The 18,549-nt window shown below is 36.1% G+C and overlaps 1 protein-coding gene across 3 annotated transcripts in view; it reads right to left on the reverse strand.

The window, feature by feature from the left end:
* Positions 1–18,549, reverse strand: part of LOC108674496 (ecdysone receptor) — a 225,215-nt gene that overhangs the window by 72,526 nt on the left and 134,140 nt on the right. Inside the window, exon 1 of one of the 3 annotated variants that reach the window (XM_047884896.1) lies at positions 1,682–1,866. The exons of the other annotated variants lie outside the window; for them this stretch is intronic. Coding sequence (XP_047740852.1) covers positions 1,682–1,724 — 43 coding nt within the window. The 5' untranslated portion in view covers positions 1,725–1,866. Of the gene's footprint in view, positions 1–1,681; positions 1,867–18,549 lie in introns of those variants that run through there. 3 annotated transcript variants of the gene reach the window in all.

Here is an 18,549-nt window from a genome sequence, read left to right on the forward strand (position 1 = left end):
AAAACAAGAAAATTACAAGCGCTTACAAGAATATTACATGAAATTCAACGGATGAAAAAGCACGATAAGAAAAAATGCAATTTTGAAAACTTCTTAATTACTCATTTCATTGGAAGGAAATCGCAAAATGTCGATCAATAAAATGATTATCATCAAGACGAATGCTCTGCAAGCAATACGTGCCAATTAAGAAGAATACAAATAAAAAATGAATTGACTTTTCGAAAAATGATCATGAGTGATAAGAAACAGACTAAGATTAATCAATACAAACAAAGGAATCAATACAAAGTTAGAGGTAAGAAATTCAAAGTATTCGTGCGCGACGGAGCGCGGCCAAAGAACGAAAATACTGAGAAAGTAAATGTGAAGAGCAAATAACAAATAAAGAAACAGCCAGTCAGCCACACAAGCCATGAAAAAGTTTGCCATCTTAGAAGCACAGCGAGCAATACTGACTAAAGAAATAGTACACGAAATCTCATGCTGGAAGGAAACGAAATACGAATTGCTGTAAACTAGTAATCGATTGCATGCCGCTTTTCATCCGTTTTTTTTGGTCCCGCACCAGCGTCTAACATTCGTGAAAATATTGAACCTCATCAGCTGAACGAAACGTGTGCACTACGGAACAATAAAAAATTTTAAACAGAAAGTGATTCACTGAACGACGCTTCATTTTTCGCAGCTCTCGCAATTCTCCTGAACGAAATCAAAAACTCCCTCAATAAAAGAGCATCACACAGCAGAGGAACTATTCGACATGGTTTTAACAATAGACTACGTGCAGCCTCCTGAGCCTGAGGGCTGAGTTGACTTTCCTTACGTTGCACTCGCCGGGGCAAGCAATCCGCAAACATGCACAAGATATCAGCAGCATGGTGCCATGATACGTTCCCGGGATGCTCTTCCGTCCAGTTGTAGATTTCGGAATTGATTGATGAATTTCTCATTAAGAGGTTACTGTGCAGCGAAAATTAGGCTACAAACCGTCTTTTTATCAATAGGGGAAGACGAGATGGACAGAGAAATACTCGTACACACTCAGGCAAAAGAAGACTTGGCCGCAAAAATTACTCAAAGCCTTCATTGAATCCGTACAGAGACCAAGCCAGAAAATGCCTGTGTAACTAGCCAAAGAACAGGAGAAACATAGATGTTTAATAGGACTCCGCATTCAAGTATTTTTTCAGCAAACCATGTTATTCTGCGCAAATGAGAAGATTGCTTCGGCTGCACACTCCAGCGTGGCAAGCAAGGCTGACTAAACGAGGATTCTGAGAAATTAACGGTGTTAAAAAATACGAGGACGACGGCACGCGGCAGCACCAGTACAGGATGATTAGTTGTCGGCAGAGCGGCTTGCCGCGATCAGGTAGAATGCACCTATGATATACAACAATCATGATACTGCATTTGAATCGTTATGAGCTATCCAGGGCACGAGTTTGCAACAAAACTAAATGTTTGCAACAAAACCGAAACAAACAGAAGGATCGAATGAAATAAGTTGCACGTTTAAGAGACCGATGATTTTGAAATGCAAAGAAGCGCGAAAGATTCAAATTTATCTCTTCGAAAATGCGGCTAAATAATTTGAAGAGGGCCTAGGGGGTGTATCTTAATATCTAAATAATGAAAACGCTAAGAAAAACACAGTCTTACTTAACAACATGCTTACCTGAATTCGCCAAATATCCAACGACAGGCAATTCCCTAAGCATTACTGAAGTGACTATACGTAGGTGTAAGCCACCAGATCAGAAGAAACAGACTGACACAATTTCTGACGTTAGTCTCCTAAGAAAATTTGTCCAGGGTGGAACAGAACAATTCAAAATGTTTCCTGTTTGTGATCAAGACCGTCAATTTTCCTGGAAAATTAAGTTGGTCGGAAGAGCAAGAGATGCCGGAGTAATAATACGTTACATCGCGGAGGGATGAACAGATCAGGGTAACAGAAAACAAAAAAAGGGTAAAACTGGGCCGAATATAAGAGGTGTATACCTCGAATAACTGACTTTACACCGTAGGCAATAGCACATAGCGGAAACAACTGACCATTCACCGATCTCCCGCTTCTCCACGTGGACACGAAAATAGTGAAACCTTGAGTTTGTGGGAAGTCCAAAATGGATGAATTTCGTGAGCCAACAAAAAAATTTATGACTAGGTATTCTAGATGAAAAATAATAACTTAAAGCCATTTCATATCGACTTGAGAAAGTACACTAAAAATCGGAAGCGTGCTTACAAAACTAAGAACTACGGAGAAGTTAATATTTTACTCGGAAAATGGAAGAAAACTTGATAACATCTAAATCTTGAACGAGAAACAAATTTGTATTAGCCATCGTACCACATATGCCTTTGTTCGATGTCACGCGTTGCCGAAGCAGCAACAATAGATTTCAAAAGCATATCACGTGTGGATGTTTCGATGTTTACTAAACTAAATGGATAAGTGTGCAAGAAAACATTTCTTCCTCACTACTAAAATGTTAAAAAATAAAATGATGCTGCCACATTAGAGGGATTTTTTTAATGATAATGAAAGAGGCTAGAAAGAGCGAGGTGGTATAGGATGAGAAAGAAGGAAAGTGATTTACATAATAGTGCGCAAGAGAAAGGCAAGATCGTTACCAAGTAGCTAATCGATGAAGGTGACTTTGCCAGCCATACCAGCTGTGCCAACAGCAGCACAGGCCGTACTGGGGTTTGCAAGGTGCCATTCCCTGACTTCAGTGCGCTGCATTCAGTTTAAGATATATTTTTTTACGTTTAGAGATTAAAGGCTCATTAAGAGGTAATTGATTGAAATATAATTGCCGTTATTACCTAAGTTTATAACAAATTGCAACAGAGCTTTTATAAACAATTTATCACTTATACTAAGTGTCAGGCAGGTGTCGAGGGACTACTTACGTAGTTCATTCGTCATCGTGGACCGGAGAGTGCTTCATGGAGTGTTCTCTGTATTAATTGATCAATTAATATTAATTTCAGTAATTAATTCATCAATTAATAAATTGAACGCAACTAATATTTAATGCTCCTTAGACAATACAATACTGCAAATAATTGGAAGTTCAGCGCATAGAGAACGTTCGCGATACTACACCTACAACAAAACGGGTGTATCAGGCGGCTACAGTTACTGCAGACATCTTCAAAACTGCAAATGCACTCATAATCTAGCCTAGATGGATGGACGGAATTGGTAAAATCTTGTAGTTGGAGGTTGCCTCCATAGAAACATAATTTCAAAACTGCGTATGCACACATTATGGCATACATGGACAGACAGAATAGGAAAAATTGTGTAATTAAAGGCTGACTCCGTAGGGAATAGGGAAAATTTTGTAATCAAAGGCTGACTCCGTAGAAAAAAATGAGCCCCAATTAAGCACTCCTAGCAAGCAGTGCATTGACGGCTCGCAGCCGACCTTCGATGCCCTGCCCCACGGTACAAATAATGGCTTATCATTTACAGTTTTTTTACGCACACATAAGTTGCTAATTTCAGTTGGAAGCTCGAAGCTAGAAAATTGATGACCAAGCTCTGAAGTTAGAGTTCCAAGAAATGAAATTAATGACTTTTGCAAAATTACTTGACCATAGAGAACATATATGAATTTAAGCCAAAATACTAACCTTGAAATATTTCATCGAGTAATGAAGCAGTACACCAAAAACATACGTTTGACACGCACAAGAAAGAAGGATGGACGGACTATCGTATGGACATAAACAGCGAACGCGTCACTCATCTCAATAACATAATTCTGGAGATATAACACTTACCATTACTAACTAGAGACTTAGAAATTAAGAAGAAGTACAAACTAAGGTTATCAGCCATGTTTAATGCATGGTATAAAGACATTGCAGTTTACAACACATCATGTGCAACAATTTTTTTTTCCAATAAGCCATTTATTTTTCAATACGAAAATATTTCAAAGTTTACAGTACATCATAAATGTTTCAAACGAATCATCACGTCTACTATACACTATTACGTTGACAGCACAGTTTTTACATTTAGAATGTTTTTCAAGTTTAAAGCGACTTTTTTCCGCGTGAAATGAATATTTTTCCCGTTAAAATATGATTCATAGCTGCGCTAAAACGAACATATTAAAAACTATGTAAGCTATCGCACCTTCTGAAGAAATATTGCTAGATCTAAATTTCGGTTATAAATTGCGTTATGCTAAAAAAATAACACTCTTAATAACAAATCTCATTACTGGCAAAAGTTATGAATGTGAGAAATGAAAAAAGATCTTAAGGTGGCCAATAAAAAGATAATCATGGGATTGATTAGAAACCAACCGCCGGCTATGAGACGCTGCGAGCAGACACCTCCTCGCTGACCTTTAGCCGTCCTCGGCTGACGCGACAGATGCGGCCACAGCAGCAGTCAGGGTAATTGTGTGGGATAACAGCAGCAGTCAGGGTAATTGTGTGGGATAACAGCAGCAGTCAGNTAGTCAGGGTAATTGAGTGGGATAACAACAGCGGCAGGAGTAATTTAGTGGAGCAACAGTTTCCATTAGTTATCATATAAACAATATTCCTATGAAAAATAAGCATTTTATTCGTGCACGTATAACAAATTCTAGGTTCTTATGATGCTTTGGCACTTGACAGGAATAACCTATATAGACACAATAAATATTTCCCTGTGAGAATTCTTCTCTCTACATAACACTAATGTACCTAGCACTGAGATTAAAATTGATACACTATGAACATGAAACTCAAATTTTCTGCAGAAAATTAACATACTTAAAAAAACTCTCACTCGCTCCTCATTTTTGTCTTTATTTTGGTTAAATTTAAAAATCAATTACTACGACCGTGGCGTTCTAGAACACTGGCGACTGAATTTTAAACAAAAATAATAATAATTATAATAATAATAAAAATCACATAACCCGTGTATCACTGGTTAAGCTTATTAAAGAGGTAAATTTGAAAAGGCGCGGGCAAAGATATATTTAATTTAATGCTTTATTATAAATTTGAGTTAATTATACGGACAACAATGTTAACTTGAACTTGCGAATTTTCTAACTGGTACGATAAATATTTTGTGCAAAATTGGCTACAAAAACATAAATCATAGCAAAAAAACACATTGCAGGCATATGATTTAGTTCTTTAGAAAGATAGTTTGGTAATTTGCATGAACAACTAGACGCTTGCAGTGCAAAGCTGCTTAGTTAAAGAACCAGGGATGAAATATAATAATATAATAATATAATATAATATATAATTATATAATAATATAATTATAATTATATAATTATATAATATTATTATTATATAATTATATAATAATAATATAATAATAGGATGAAATTGCAGCACTCAAAAATAAAAGGACATTCGGCATATGACGTAGAGCGATTCCGGTCAACGTATATGAACTTGGTCTCTATTGCTCTCATCAGGTCAATAACATCGACCAAGAACGCAAGCGTGAAAAAGGAAAAATCTGCCAGCACAGAAAGAACCGAATAGGCCCTGACTCGTATACAATAAATTCCTTGATAAAGGAGGGCTTTGGACGGCTTGCAGGTGCATACTGTCCCAGGTACATTAAATGAATTAACTATAGCATGCAAGTATACTTGGAGGCCAACGACCGTACTTGGGTACGCGAGCAAGTTTTATCCAGAGTGCATAGACATAGACAATATTGCACACGCAGACAAGTTCAGAACAAGTACCTCCTTCTGCAGGAATTAGCATGAGCTCATTATCATAATACTAGTTTGGGAGAGGCCAGTCTTCGATTAGGGGAGCTACAATAGCGAGACGCAACAATAGACGAGGTATCAACTCATATACATATATTTACAAGCTCGCCAACGACGCAGTAATGTGATAATGTCAGACGAATCAAATGCCGTACGTAGTATCCCATGATACTTGTGTAATTGCGTCAAACGAGGCTTATCCCTTTGAAATTTTTTAAAGCACTAAATATAACCTAATTTTAACTAAATTAAAATGGTTCGAAATTAATGCTTTGTGGATGAATTTGGATATCGTGTGAACACTCAGCTGCTGCTTTAGAGTAACAATGCGACTGATAGTCTGATAGCTGCACAATTCTAAAACTAGTTTGCTAGACCAGCATTGCGTGTTATTGGCACGTTAAGCTCTGCTCTTATCACTGCTCAAAAGTCCGTCAGAGTGACAGCGAGAATAAACAGACAGACGTTCAGCAGCTCAAATGAATTAAATTTGAGGAGTAATTAAATCGGCTCTAATTCTTCTAAAAAAGTTCAATTCATTGATCTACAACAGATTTTTTTCTTCAAAATTCATTTTCTTCATGATGAAAATAGAAGAATCCTTTCAACAGTATAGTACATTTTAAAATATTGGGGATAGCACGTGGAAGCAGCATGAGGCCGGAAAAAATCGCCCCAGAGTGCTAGCGCCCATCACAATTTGAACGGCATAGCGTGCAGCATTAAAATGCAATATAATTGGCTGAGCTGCAGATCTATACAATCGTACCATCCCTACAACAGACGAACGCAATGCGTACCGCATGGATACGCAGAAAACATAGCCCAAACACGCCGAGAATGCAGAACATCTTCTCCGCCATGCCAGAACAACACTTGCTGCATGTGTAGGTCTAAGATAAGAACTATGCATAACGAGCAGACCTTGGGTCCTGTAACTAATGTATGGTGCTTACAAGATGTAACTCAATGTGTGCAAACAAACCGAATAGTAGCGACTTTTTTTAAGCGTGTTTCATTCTTGGTTTCACTTCAAAAGAATAAAGTTTTAAATGAATCGGCATTATTTCAGCTATGATGAAATTTTAGCCATGAAACTAGACATTGTGACGAGGTCCTGAAAATTATAAAAATTAGAGAATTTAATAGAGTTAATTTGAAGACGGAACGGTGCAAACTTGTTAATTACAGAATCTAATATTTTTTAAACGGCACACAATATGGGTAAAACAGTAGGGCGTCCAAGCTTCGACGATGAAATTCGGTTATTCGGCTTTTAAAATAAAATTTTTCAACTTCATAAATGAAAAGTAAATTGTGTAGGACCTTGCTTTTGTTTGATGAATAACGAAGGTTATTTCAAAGAAAAATGAATAAAATTATGAATACATTGTACGGTTTCACACGAGAAAGAGTTTTTTTTATTATTTTTTTCGTTTTAGTCAAACAAATCCTTATAGCATTTGAAGTCGACTTACGGATCAACCTTAAGGGAAGGGAAATCAAAGACTGAGATTTGATGCATAAGCGGCTTTCATGTGAGAGGTTCTGACATGGAAAAGGTTCTGAGTGTCGTGGCACTCTACAGCTTAATTCAACATTCTAATACATAAATAAATCAGCCTATTTAAAAAAACTTGCACGAGTTGCTAAGGAACATCGACATAAGAAAATCAAGCACTTGAGAGATAAAAGATTCACTTTTCGTGCGTTTCACTTTCGATCAATGAAGTATTTTCTTTATCAAAGGCTACAGACAAATGGATATAATACAGGGTTTGCGGAAATAAACAAAATCAATTTCAATTTTCATGCGATTTGACTCGCAGTGCGCAATATAAAGAACTTGCACGTTACCTCATGCAGCACTGCACACGATATATAGTCATTGCATTTTAGCATACCATTATTTCGAAACCCGTTCACTGAATTACATCATCTGAATCCCGTCTCCCAAAATCCATAATTTTAAATCTTGAGTACGTACGCTAATTGAAGAAAGTCCCACACCGACCAACACTATATTTAGGATTATTCTCACAACCTCCACTTTTTGAAATTTTTATACAACTTTAATTTTATGGAAAAATAAAAATTTACACTAGCTAAACTAAATATCCGTTTCCCATTTTTAATCCAACTTCCATCCAATTTTCAATTTCTCACTATGCGTCAGTAAAATTTTATGCCCATGTAATAACCCGAAGCGCGTACCGTGGTTAAACACCGAAAAGCCCCTATATATTCCCAGCGCCCGCCTTCAAGCTCCAAAAACAATCTTTAAATAAATACATAATAATTTACAACCAAGATCAGCAAAATAAAGAAACTATCGAGCGCGTGTGGCAAATAATGTTAACTAGAAATTTAATACAGTTGCAATTCCATCGCGTTATCAAAATGGATAGGCATATCTCAGTCATATGCAACTAGTTGATGGGGTATCTGGTGTCGGGCGGCAGACGCATATGCAATGAGCGTTACATAGCTCATTCTGATGTACACTCCCATAAACAAGGGAGATGGACACCACGCTGGGGAGTCCGCCATTTGATGGAAGTCTCATTGAAAAAATCAATTTGCATTGATTACCATGAATTAATACTGACGCTAATAACGAACTCCAAACACGACACTGCAATGAAGAAAGAATAATGAATAGTGGTGATAATCAGCTTCTTTCTCTCAAACTAAGTAACTCGATACAAACATTTAGCTTTTACCTCCTATTTCTTATGAAAGGATGACCCCGGTAATCGTATATATATATGAGAACTTTTGAGATGACGGACTTTCTCATGAGAATCCTAAAATCGTATTGCAAAATAATAATCGCTATAATATCAAATAACAGTTACAGCAAATTTATTTCAGAGATAAGTGACAGTATCTAGACACAAATCGGGAGGCATAGTCTTCATACTAGCAGCGAATAATGAATTTCACGGAATAAAAGCATGAAGAAAAATAGTGTGAACCAAAACCGATAAAGCACAACTTACTAATAGAAACCCGTATATAGTACTCGTATAAGAATCCTCAAAACGATGAAAAACTATTCAAGAATCTAATTGAAACTATATTAGGTCTCACATCGCATTTTCTTCAAGAATTTCAAATTTGTCTGCAAAATATCTTGAAAACTGTTAGATAAGATCATAAAAGTTAATTATCCCAAGCGCTGTTGGTAGAAGTCACCATATCACAAGATCCAAGAGACCCATCGCTAGAGTCGCCGAGCTGTGGTCGTGACACGTGGATAACTACACTGCACGCGTTCAAGTCCCCGGTTGTGAAGAGCCTCACCACTGATCTGGGGCCATACTTTCAAAATTCGCTAAGCGAACGTAAGTACTTACGCTCTATTTTCTTGTCTGTGATTAGTGGATTTTGCTAGAAAGGCCTTCAATGATTGGTTTATGAACTTACGATCTCTTGACTTATTTGAAATTATAGGCCCAGGACGACTGCCACGACAGAACGCGTAATTAAGTTTGTTGAAATTCACGCAAGCAAATCAATACTTATCGACAAAGTGTTGATGAATACTTAAAAGTCTATTCAAGGTACAGCTTACTGCTAAAAAAGAAATCTACATGGCTTGTGACGATTAGACACTAAATGTTGTTCAGTAATAAGCTCTTTCAGGCAAAGGATCAGGCAAAAGGTATAAACATGACCAGGTAACACACATTTAGATAGCTGACTAGTGCTTAATTCAAATTCCTTTCACAATGGACTTGTATTACAATTAGGAATCACGAGCAGAGCAAAAGCCACGAGGCTTTCAAGGAATTGCATAGCACATGAGCGTAGCCAAAAAAAAACTCACACTACTGTACAGGAAAAAATCTAGCTTCGAAATGAAACAGCGCAGATGAAATTCTAAAGCAAAAATGATACGACCACAAGAACGTTTATCAATCATGTTTCACATCAAAATTAAAATCCAAAATGAATTTTATTAAGACGTCTATCAAGTTGAAGCCGCCACAATTGATCAAAGAAAATAAAAAAAAAGCTTGATGCAATCATGTCATTTACATTTAACACCTTACAGCGGTTCCATACATGTAGACTAAGAGACAAATAAAAGTGGTATAGACAATCAGTGAACATCATAGAAAACTCTCAAATTACTTTAAGGTAGCGATGTGTTTAGTAACTCGTGCATCAAAAACTGCGGCGCTGCGAAGGACGCGGGAGAAGGATTCACGGCGGTGCGAGGTTTATTTCAGCTCATCGCAGGATGAGTTGCAAGTCTCGACGAAGTGAAACGCACACAAAGACACGACAAATTGAAGTCCAGCCTCGACTCTAAACTCTAAAGCAACTCCTGTAAAATAATAAAATGAAGCGTTGACTGCACAAGACTAAGAAATTTAGGAGTGGCAATATAAGAAAATTGAGAGTGTAACGTACATCAAAGTTGAAAGTCGACAAACCAAAAATCAACGGCGCGAAATAAGAGTTAATATTGTTGTTACAATCATCTAATATATAATAAGAATTGTAGGGTCAATTTGAAATTCACTAATGCAATCGCATAAACCAGTTTCCTAGAGTGGGATATTCAAACTTCCAACTGAACTCTTACAAACTGATACTACAAACCGGCCATCAATAAATAAGAGCTTCGTGCAATCTTGCACCCTCTCACTGCAACGACAGATTCTGATTACTTCAGTGACCTTGAAGTGGCTGTCGAATTTTTAATCGACAGCAACGAAAAAAAAAATCGCTTTTGGCGGCTTCCCTTCGATGAGCGACCGCAGGGAACGACAAATTAGAGCTGAGTCATGGGGGGAGGAAGGAGGGGTTGTTTGAGAGCTGTGGCAATGGCGCAGGAAGTTTGAGACAGAAAGTCGACGAAAAAGTTGATAGTTGAGTCGAAACTAGCGAAGAAAATGCAGTATAAAATTAACCATTTTCACAAAACCATACTAGTCACACTGTAGTGAGAGAATTCTTGTATCTCTCGTTCAGTTTCAGTGGATGCATCTCAGGTCTACTTTAAAGTACATCACCTTCTCAAGTTCAAAATCAAGTTGACTTTTAAAGATATATGATGAACTGTTTCAGGACCAAAAAATTAAAATTATTAGCGGAAAAAAATATATATCCATATTAAAAGTTTGGCACACATTCCCTTGAGCTTGAGAGTCACAAACCAACAGACATGAATTTACTATACGAGCGTGTACATGCACTGACAATCTTAACTAGACAGAGTGCTAATCACGCCAATACAGAAGTGCTAAGGATGGAAGATTTGCAAGTAAAGATGTCAGAGAGAATAAAGTACGTCAAATACTCAAAAATTATTGTACATCAAGTTCTACTGCATTACCATTCAATAAATGCTCTTGAATGAAAATGGGGAAAATAAGTTACGAATGTAACTCAGCTTCAATTGCAAACAACACTAAGAAAAAAAATATAACACAGTACTCACAGCACTGAGTGACAGAGCGCATTTTCTCGTCGACGAAAACGTGAAGTCACGGACGGACAGACGGACGGACGGACGGACATGGCGAGCACAATAGCGCCTTTTTTCTATAAATGAGAAAATGCGCTAAAAAGGCAAATCAAGACATAACAAAAAAAATGATAATTCAGGTTCTTGAACTATGACTTTGTGTAACGTGTAAATGTGCAATGGAATAATTTTCAATGACTAAAATGTTTTTTCTATCGTTACGGTTGGAAATAGACCTTACATATGCATAAGTTCAACCTGAAAATTTTCTGCGAAATTCCAAGATTTGTTCATGAGATGCCAATCAATTCTTTTACAGTCACCGTTTCGATTTCTGTTGAGCATAACAAGATAGAATAATCATAAGGAGAAAAGTAGTGAGGCACGATAGGTTGTGTTTCATAATTTGTCAGGATTCAAAATATTTAGCAAAGAATGAAATATATAGTGAGTATTATGGAAGTTCCTAGTATATAGAGTGAAGAAGACTATTGATCAAGAGGGAACACCGGTTAATAGAAACCAATTAGAGTTTTAACCGTACAAATTGAAGGAATTAATGCTAAGCCAATCAAAGTATCGAAAGCAATTATAACGAACATTTAATGGACCAAATGCAAATCTAGCCAGCACAGCGATCAAATTGAATGCCATGGCAATTTGGGTTGCGGAACAACTTACGAAGCAGAGAGACTGCATCCGCCATTCATGAATATGAATGAATGCAGCTCAAAGTCAATCAGTCTCACTTACATACAGAGATCCAGTATAGACCAGGACCTATAGAGCACTCCTGTACAGTGGTGCATGTCCAGCTGGTTAGAGTGATGCGGATACGCAACCCATCGGTCAAATGACTTTGAAATACCGTTTAATAAACGTTTATTAAAAAAAAACTCTTTAATATGAGTTGATTCTAGGTCAGATGTCTGGTGGAAAGCTGGTTACATTTTTTTAAACATATAAATTTTTCTATGGCATAATTTTTGCACCTAAAAAAGATTTGCTGCAAAAAATTAAACATGTAATATCTAATCTGATATCGAATCAACTTTTTCAAGTTAGATTAATGGAATTTTTTATTCAACTCTCAATTTAAAGCACAGTACCTGATAAAATTATAAATTCCGTTCGAGAAGACGAAGGCTTGTTCACTGCAACGAATTTAAAAAAATTTATCCTTCTAATAAAATTAATTCCTTAATTTTCTATCTAAGTGTACAAGCTATGTGTTTTAATTCGCCAGTCTTGAATAATAATTTTCAAAATTTACAAAATTGAGATGAGTCATCTGTATGAGCAGTGAATAATTACAAGAGATCGAAATACGATTTTCAATAGCAGATAAGCAAAAAACAACAACAAATTTTCCAGAGTCATCTGAGGCCACAAGATCCAAATGAAACGTAAATAATTTCTGAAGCCGTTAACGTCCTATACGATCCGAAATTATATATATGATTACCATAAAGAGGAGATACATAATTCTACTGAAAATTTTAAGCTGCTTTATGTGAATCAGAATCAACAAAAAAAATTTACACGAGGGAGTAGCAATTACTTCATTTAGATCTAGTTAAAATTTTGCAAAATCCATCCTGGACAAAGTATGTTTCACTTACAACGTACAAAAAATAGTTCACGCTTGGTTGAAACAAACAACATGTAACTTAACTTGGTATCAGTAGATATATTTTCAATCATCCCGCGCACATGTTGGCAAATATTTAAACCAATCGTAGTGGAATTATCACGTTCAACATTTAATTTTTTACGTCCATAATTTGAGCACGGTTTACATTCAGGAAGGCGCGCATTCACGCGACAAGATAGTTCATAATAGAAACGAAACTAAAATAGGGGAAAATCAGAAGTCGTGCGCAGAAATGAGGCGTGCCACGAGAGGCTCGACTCTCGAGTGTGACGTCAGCCGGAGTTGGAGTTACTGGAAAACAGGCACCGACATGCTGAGAGAAAAGCATTTACAACAATAAAAAGCGTTTACAACAATAAAAAGCGTTTACAACAATAAAAAGCGTTTACAACAATAAAAAGCGTTTACAACAATAAAAAGCGTTTACAACAATAAATAGATACAAGGCAACACGAGGCGGTCATTTGATCGGCAACTTATAAGTAATAAAATTCCGATACTTATTTCATTCCGGATTAAATGACAACCAGTAACTGCAATAAAATTATTGACAGTGAGTTGGGTTGAATTCCAAAACGCTGGAAGGGAATTAAAAAATATATCATGAGCATTGCCCCATGGCTAATGGGGCAATGTACTTATCAAATTAGTATGATTAAAAATTAGTGAATTAATTGATGAGAGGAGCGAGTTTATCGTCCGTAATTATACAACATCTGTAACTGAGTAAAATACATAGAATATAATAGGTTGTATTGATTGTACAGTAAATTTGTTATACGTTACTGTACCAACATAATTTTCTCAACTATTTCTTTAAGATAAATAAATTCAGGTTCCATAAGACCCCAAGCAGAAACACACAAAATACCGCACTAGATAAGATTCTTTACAAACAAAAGTTTTATAGTAAATAACATGATAGGTTACATGTTCGGCTTCACACGCTGAACTTGGTGGTTGAGCGCTCTCGAAGAAACTTATTTATAACAGTTATATCCAGGGCAACCTAGGGGAACATGCTTATTGAGAGTTGGTTGCATTGGTTGCTGGAAAAAAGGCTCTTTTATGCATGCAAAGTACTTTAATTAAATCAACAGGTTACAATTGTTCTTCTTTCTTCAATATTTCAGCCTGCAAATGCATTAAAAATAACAGCGACCTGGACCTGATTTCTTAAATCGTCAGCCCACCTCAGCAAATAAGTTGGTCTCCACCTTAAGTTGGTCTCCTTTTGATGTTACTTTTCTCGGAAGCTAATAACTATAGAAAATCAAATTCAAACAATCAAGGGCCAAGTTATTTATGGATAGATTAACACTAACTAATGGATCAGGCGATCATTTATTAATTGAGGCTGACGTAGGTGGCTTTGCTAATTTTGTCAATGGAAACCATCCGTGCGCAAATACGCATTAGAAACCAAAGCAGAATTGTCGGAGCCAAAAAAAAGGTTGATCCAGCATGTGAAGAGATAAATTTCTGTCACTTAATGAGCGAAGGCCGCATAGCAGACGTTTGATTCCGTATTTAATTTTCGACCATAATCATAGCACGACTGAGGGAGTCAGGCACAAAAGATGAAGAAAATTTTCTACAAAGCGGGATTTGAAGAAAACGTAGAAGACTGACATTAGGACCACACATTAAGGGTATACTCTTCAATTCCTAGACGGTTATTTTTTTATATTGTTATCTATTGCGTGCGAGAAGAATAATTATGAATAAACTTTTAAAATTAGCTGTTTAGAATGTGAAAGACTGTGGCAATGATTACCAATGACTGGGAACAATTGTTTTATATATATTGTGGAAAGTCATGCTACAGAATTTTTCTGTTCAGGAGGATTAGGTAAAAATTTGACAATGAAAAATCTGAGCAAATCTGTGAAAATCATTCACTCAAATGAATACTATATGAGTAATGAGTTTTCAAGTTAAACAGCCTTCACTAAAGCGTGATCCGGCGTCGGTGTAAGATTAGATACTGCCATATAATCGAAACTATGACTAATATCAAAACAGTTGATAACCCACGAATTTAAGCAATGAAGAGTCGCTTCCGACGCAGGTAATGGAAGGAACAATTGACGAGTATGCGCGTGTAGAAAAGAACGCAACAGAAGGGACGCTCAACAGTTGTTAAGAGCCAAATTGATTCAAAACAAACGAGACCAACAACCTCTGAAACATAAATACTGGTAAATGCAACCCATTAAAGAAAATAAAATCTTTGAGAAAGAGAAAAACTGAAAGTGATTTGTGGATCTAAGTATGTACAAAACGAGTGTAAAGAAAGAAAGTATCTGAAGTGCGGAGAAAATTGGAATCAAACTTACAAATAAAGAGAAAGAACAATGAACAAAGTCAGTTCGTAGCCGCGTTAAAACTTTATCGGATCACTCGTCATGGATGTTAGCTATGATGCTGCATGATCTACCAAGCGCTCTGCTCCATTCTGCTCCACAAGCCTTCTATATTCAGAGCGACCTTTTAATGAAGTGAAATTTGAGAAAAACCCACTTAACCAAGCATTTGTTCTCGATAGAAATAAATCTCACAGCTCTTACGTTTCTTGCACCACTCAAAATTTTACCAATTCCGTCGTGATGGCTTTGTTTACAATATTAAATATTACTATTTATATCATTATTACTAGTGTCGTTTTGCTCTCTTCATGTTTTTCAACTTGTCTTCTCATTTTCATGCTAAGATTATAATATTCATTTAAGAACCTTTCAAAAATCTTTTCAATACTTAGCTTAAAAGCAACATTAAATATTCATGTACGATATGAACTTTCAACTTCGAACAACGGCAACAAAATACTTGATAAACTTGGGGAGAAAAATATACTGCAGAATACAGTATGCCACCCTGCGGGTCTTACCAGAAGCTACAAACAACATTAGTGATTTGTAGTGACACTATTTTTATTGGTAGAGATGGCACGTCGCAATATGGAGAATTGGAGATACTACGGTATCGCTTAACGTGAATCTTGGGTGGCCGGTGCTTTTAAAAGTGAGTAAATTAACAAGAAATTAAGGAGAGTAAGAATTTTAAAAGACTGTAAACGTCTTATTAGTGGCCTTAATTTACAATTGTAGATGCTATACAATTTCTTTTTTGTGCAGTGTGTCAAGAGGCGAGAATTGGACAAAGAATTATCCGCTCCGAAGTAAAAAAAATCAAAATCTGACCATAGAAGAACCACAATTTCTATTCATACTTTATTTATGAATCAAATATTATTCCAGACGGACGATAATAAAACTACACAACAACATGTAAGACTTCAACTCCGATCACTATGAACTTAATTATTTATGGAACCCATGAAACTAAAACACACGCAAAATGTCATAGCTCTTAACCGAATTATTCTTATTTTAATGATCAAATGAACGATAACTCTTTCAAATCATTTCGTTGCTAGATTAACAAAACAAGTACATTACTACATTAACAAAACAAGTGAAATATTGCTATAAATCTTCATATAAAACGAGCAAATTAATAACGATACCTAGATCAACAATGAATAGAAATACAATCATCGTGACTGTGGTGGAATTTCCCGAAACATCCTGCCCTTGGACTTTCTACGCTAACGGTCCACATCCTTATAGAAAACTACGACTACTAGTCGAGGATAAGACTCGTTGGGTTGCCCGATCTGCATTATTTATTTGGAGCTTGAGGTATTCATCTATTCAGCAGACGGAAACACAAGCAAGTCTGCGAGTTCCAAACAATAAAACACCGTCGGCACACCAAGGTTATTCATGGAACGAACAATGGACCCTTACAAAACACGCTACGGAAATCAAATGATGAGCTGACACTGAAGGCTTCTGGCTGCTTCATATATTCTAAGCTGTGCACACAATCTTCCAAATGACAAGAGTGTACCCAACGAGACAAGCTCGTTCACAGAGGACGAAACGAGATAACAATATTAGATTAAATAATAAGAAATGTAGCGACATTCAAATGTGAAACTCCTTGAAAAACACGCAATGGAAATAAAGTGAGAAAAAATTGCGAGTGAGAAAAAAGCAAACATGTTGACATATTTTCAATGAAATGTTTCTAGTGAATTTTTGAGGAGCAAAAATAAAAGTTAATGACTTTTCTATTCCAGTATCTGTTCACCCCCATCGCAACTAGTCTGAATGCAGTACAATAATTAAAAGAAAACAGTGACGTCAAGTAATATTTTTTCAAACTATATTTGAGTTGCAAGCGAACTTCTTGCATGTCAAATTTGCAAGCTTGAATTTCCAAAGGAAACATCTGTACAAATAACTGTCAGTATAAATAACAGCATAGGATAAAATTCTCATCCGAGTCTACGGTCATTGAGCTAGGCATTTCACTATCACATAGTTTAAAATATGTAGTTGAAAAGTTGATACGTTTGAACAAATACCGTCTGTGCATGAATGACAATCATGAGTTGCATTAAAATTGTATTTGCATATTATTTAACTAGAGCCTGTTTATTGAAGACTAAGAAACGGAGCGTTACAGACATAGAAGTTAAATAAATTGTTAATTTAATGTTGAGAACTTTTAAATTCACCTCTATAGGCAGCAAAGAAAACGAATAAAAAAGCTTATTTTTAAATAGTCATATTTACATCATGTATCTACTAAATGACAATGAAAAATTGTAGTACGTCTTTCAAAATGAAAAGCACGAAGGAAACGTTAGCCTTCGTTCGGCAATTTTTCGTGATCAAAACCAATCTTAAATTTTAATGAGATATCTATGCACTCTTCATTGTTTTAGTAAATTTACAGTTAATTGAGAATTTGGTAATGATTTATTTGGAACATAAGAGAAACCACACTAAGGTTCCCATACTTCTTTTTATATAACCAGTAGTAATTAAATAGTAACCATACGACACCTATAACAGCAGGATATTCTTGTTCATAGAATAAGTAGAGGTCATGATTAACATGGGTAACTGAAGAATGTTTCAGACCAGGTGTAAGTCATAACAGCGTTACTTCATGATTAACTGAAGAATGTTTCAGACCAGGTGAAAGTCATAACAGCGTAACTTTATGATTAACTGAAGAATGTTTCAGACCAGGTGAAAGTCATAACAGCGTAACTTCATGATTAACTGAAGAATGTTTCAGACCAGTTGAAAGTCATAACAGCCGACTTTATAGTGCATGTAAAGATCAATATTCAGTGGATAACTGAATAACTGATTTTAGGTTAGTGAGCAATTTTTTGACGAGCAGTGCAGTTGAGTTTTGAGTAGGGATTCCCATTCATACAGTATATTGGTTTCATGAATATAACTCGCCTGCTAAGGAGTGTTAGTTAGTCTGATTTATGCATGGTATGGAGCAATAGTATTTCAAAACCTTATAGATCTCCCTTCACAACATCACTGTAGTAGTTTTGTAACACAACGGATGGAAAAATGAAAATTCAAATGCATGATTAACTTTGATAAACAAACGTCATTTCAGGAAATGTTTTTCATTAAGAGCACAGTAAAATGCATCATAGAATTGCAATAAATCCACTGCATTCTCATCTATAACACATTACGGCAATACATACAAATTACAGAACAAACACCATACAGATGCGCTACCATGAACACATGCAA

This window comes from Hyalella azteca, unplaced genomic scaffold (assembly GCF_000764305.2).
Source record: "Hyalella azteca isolate HAZT.00-mixed unplaced genomic scaffold, Hazt_2.0.2 contig16431, whole genome shotgun sequence".
Taxonomy (NCBI): Eukaryota; Metazoa; Arthropoda; class Malacostraca; order Amphipoda; family Hyalellidae; genus Hyalella; species Hyalella azteca.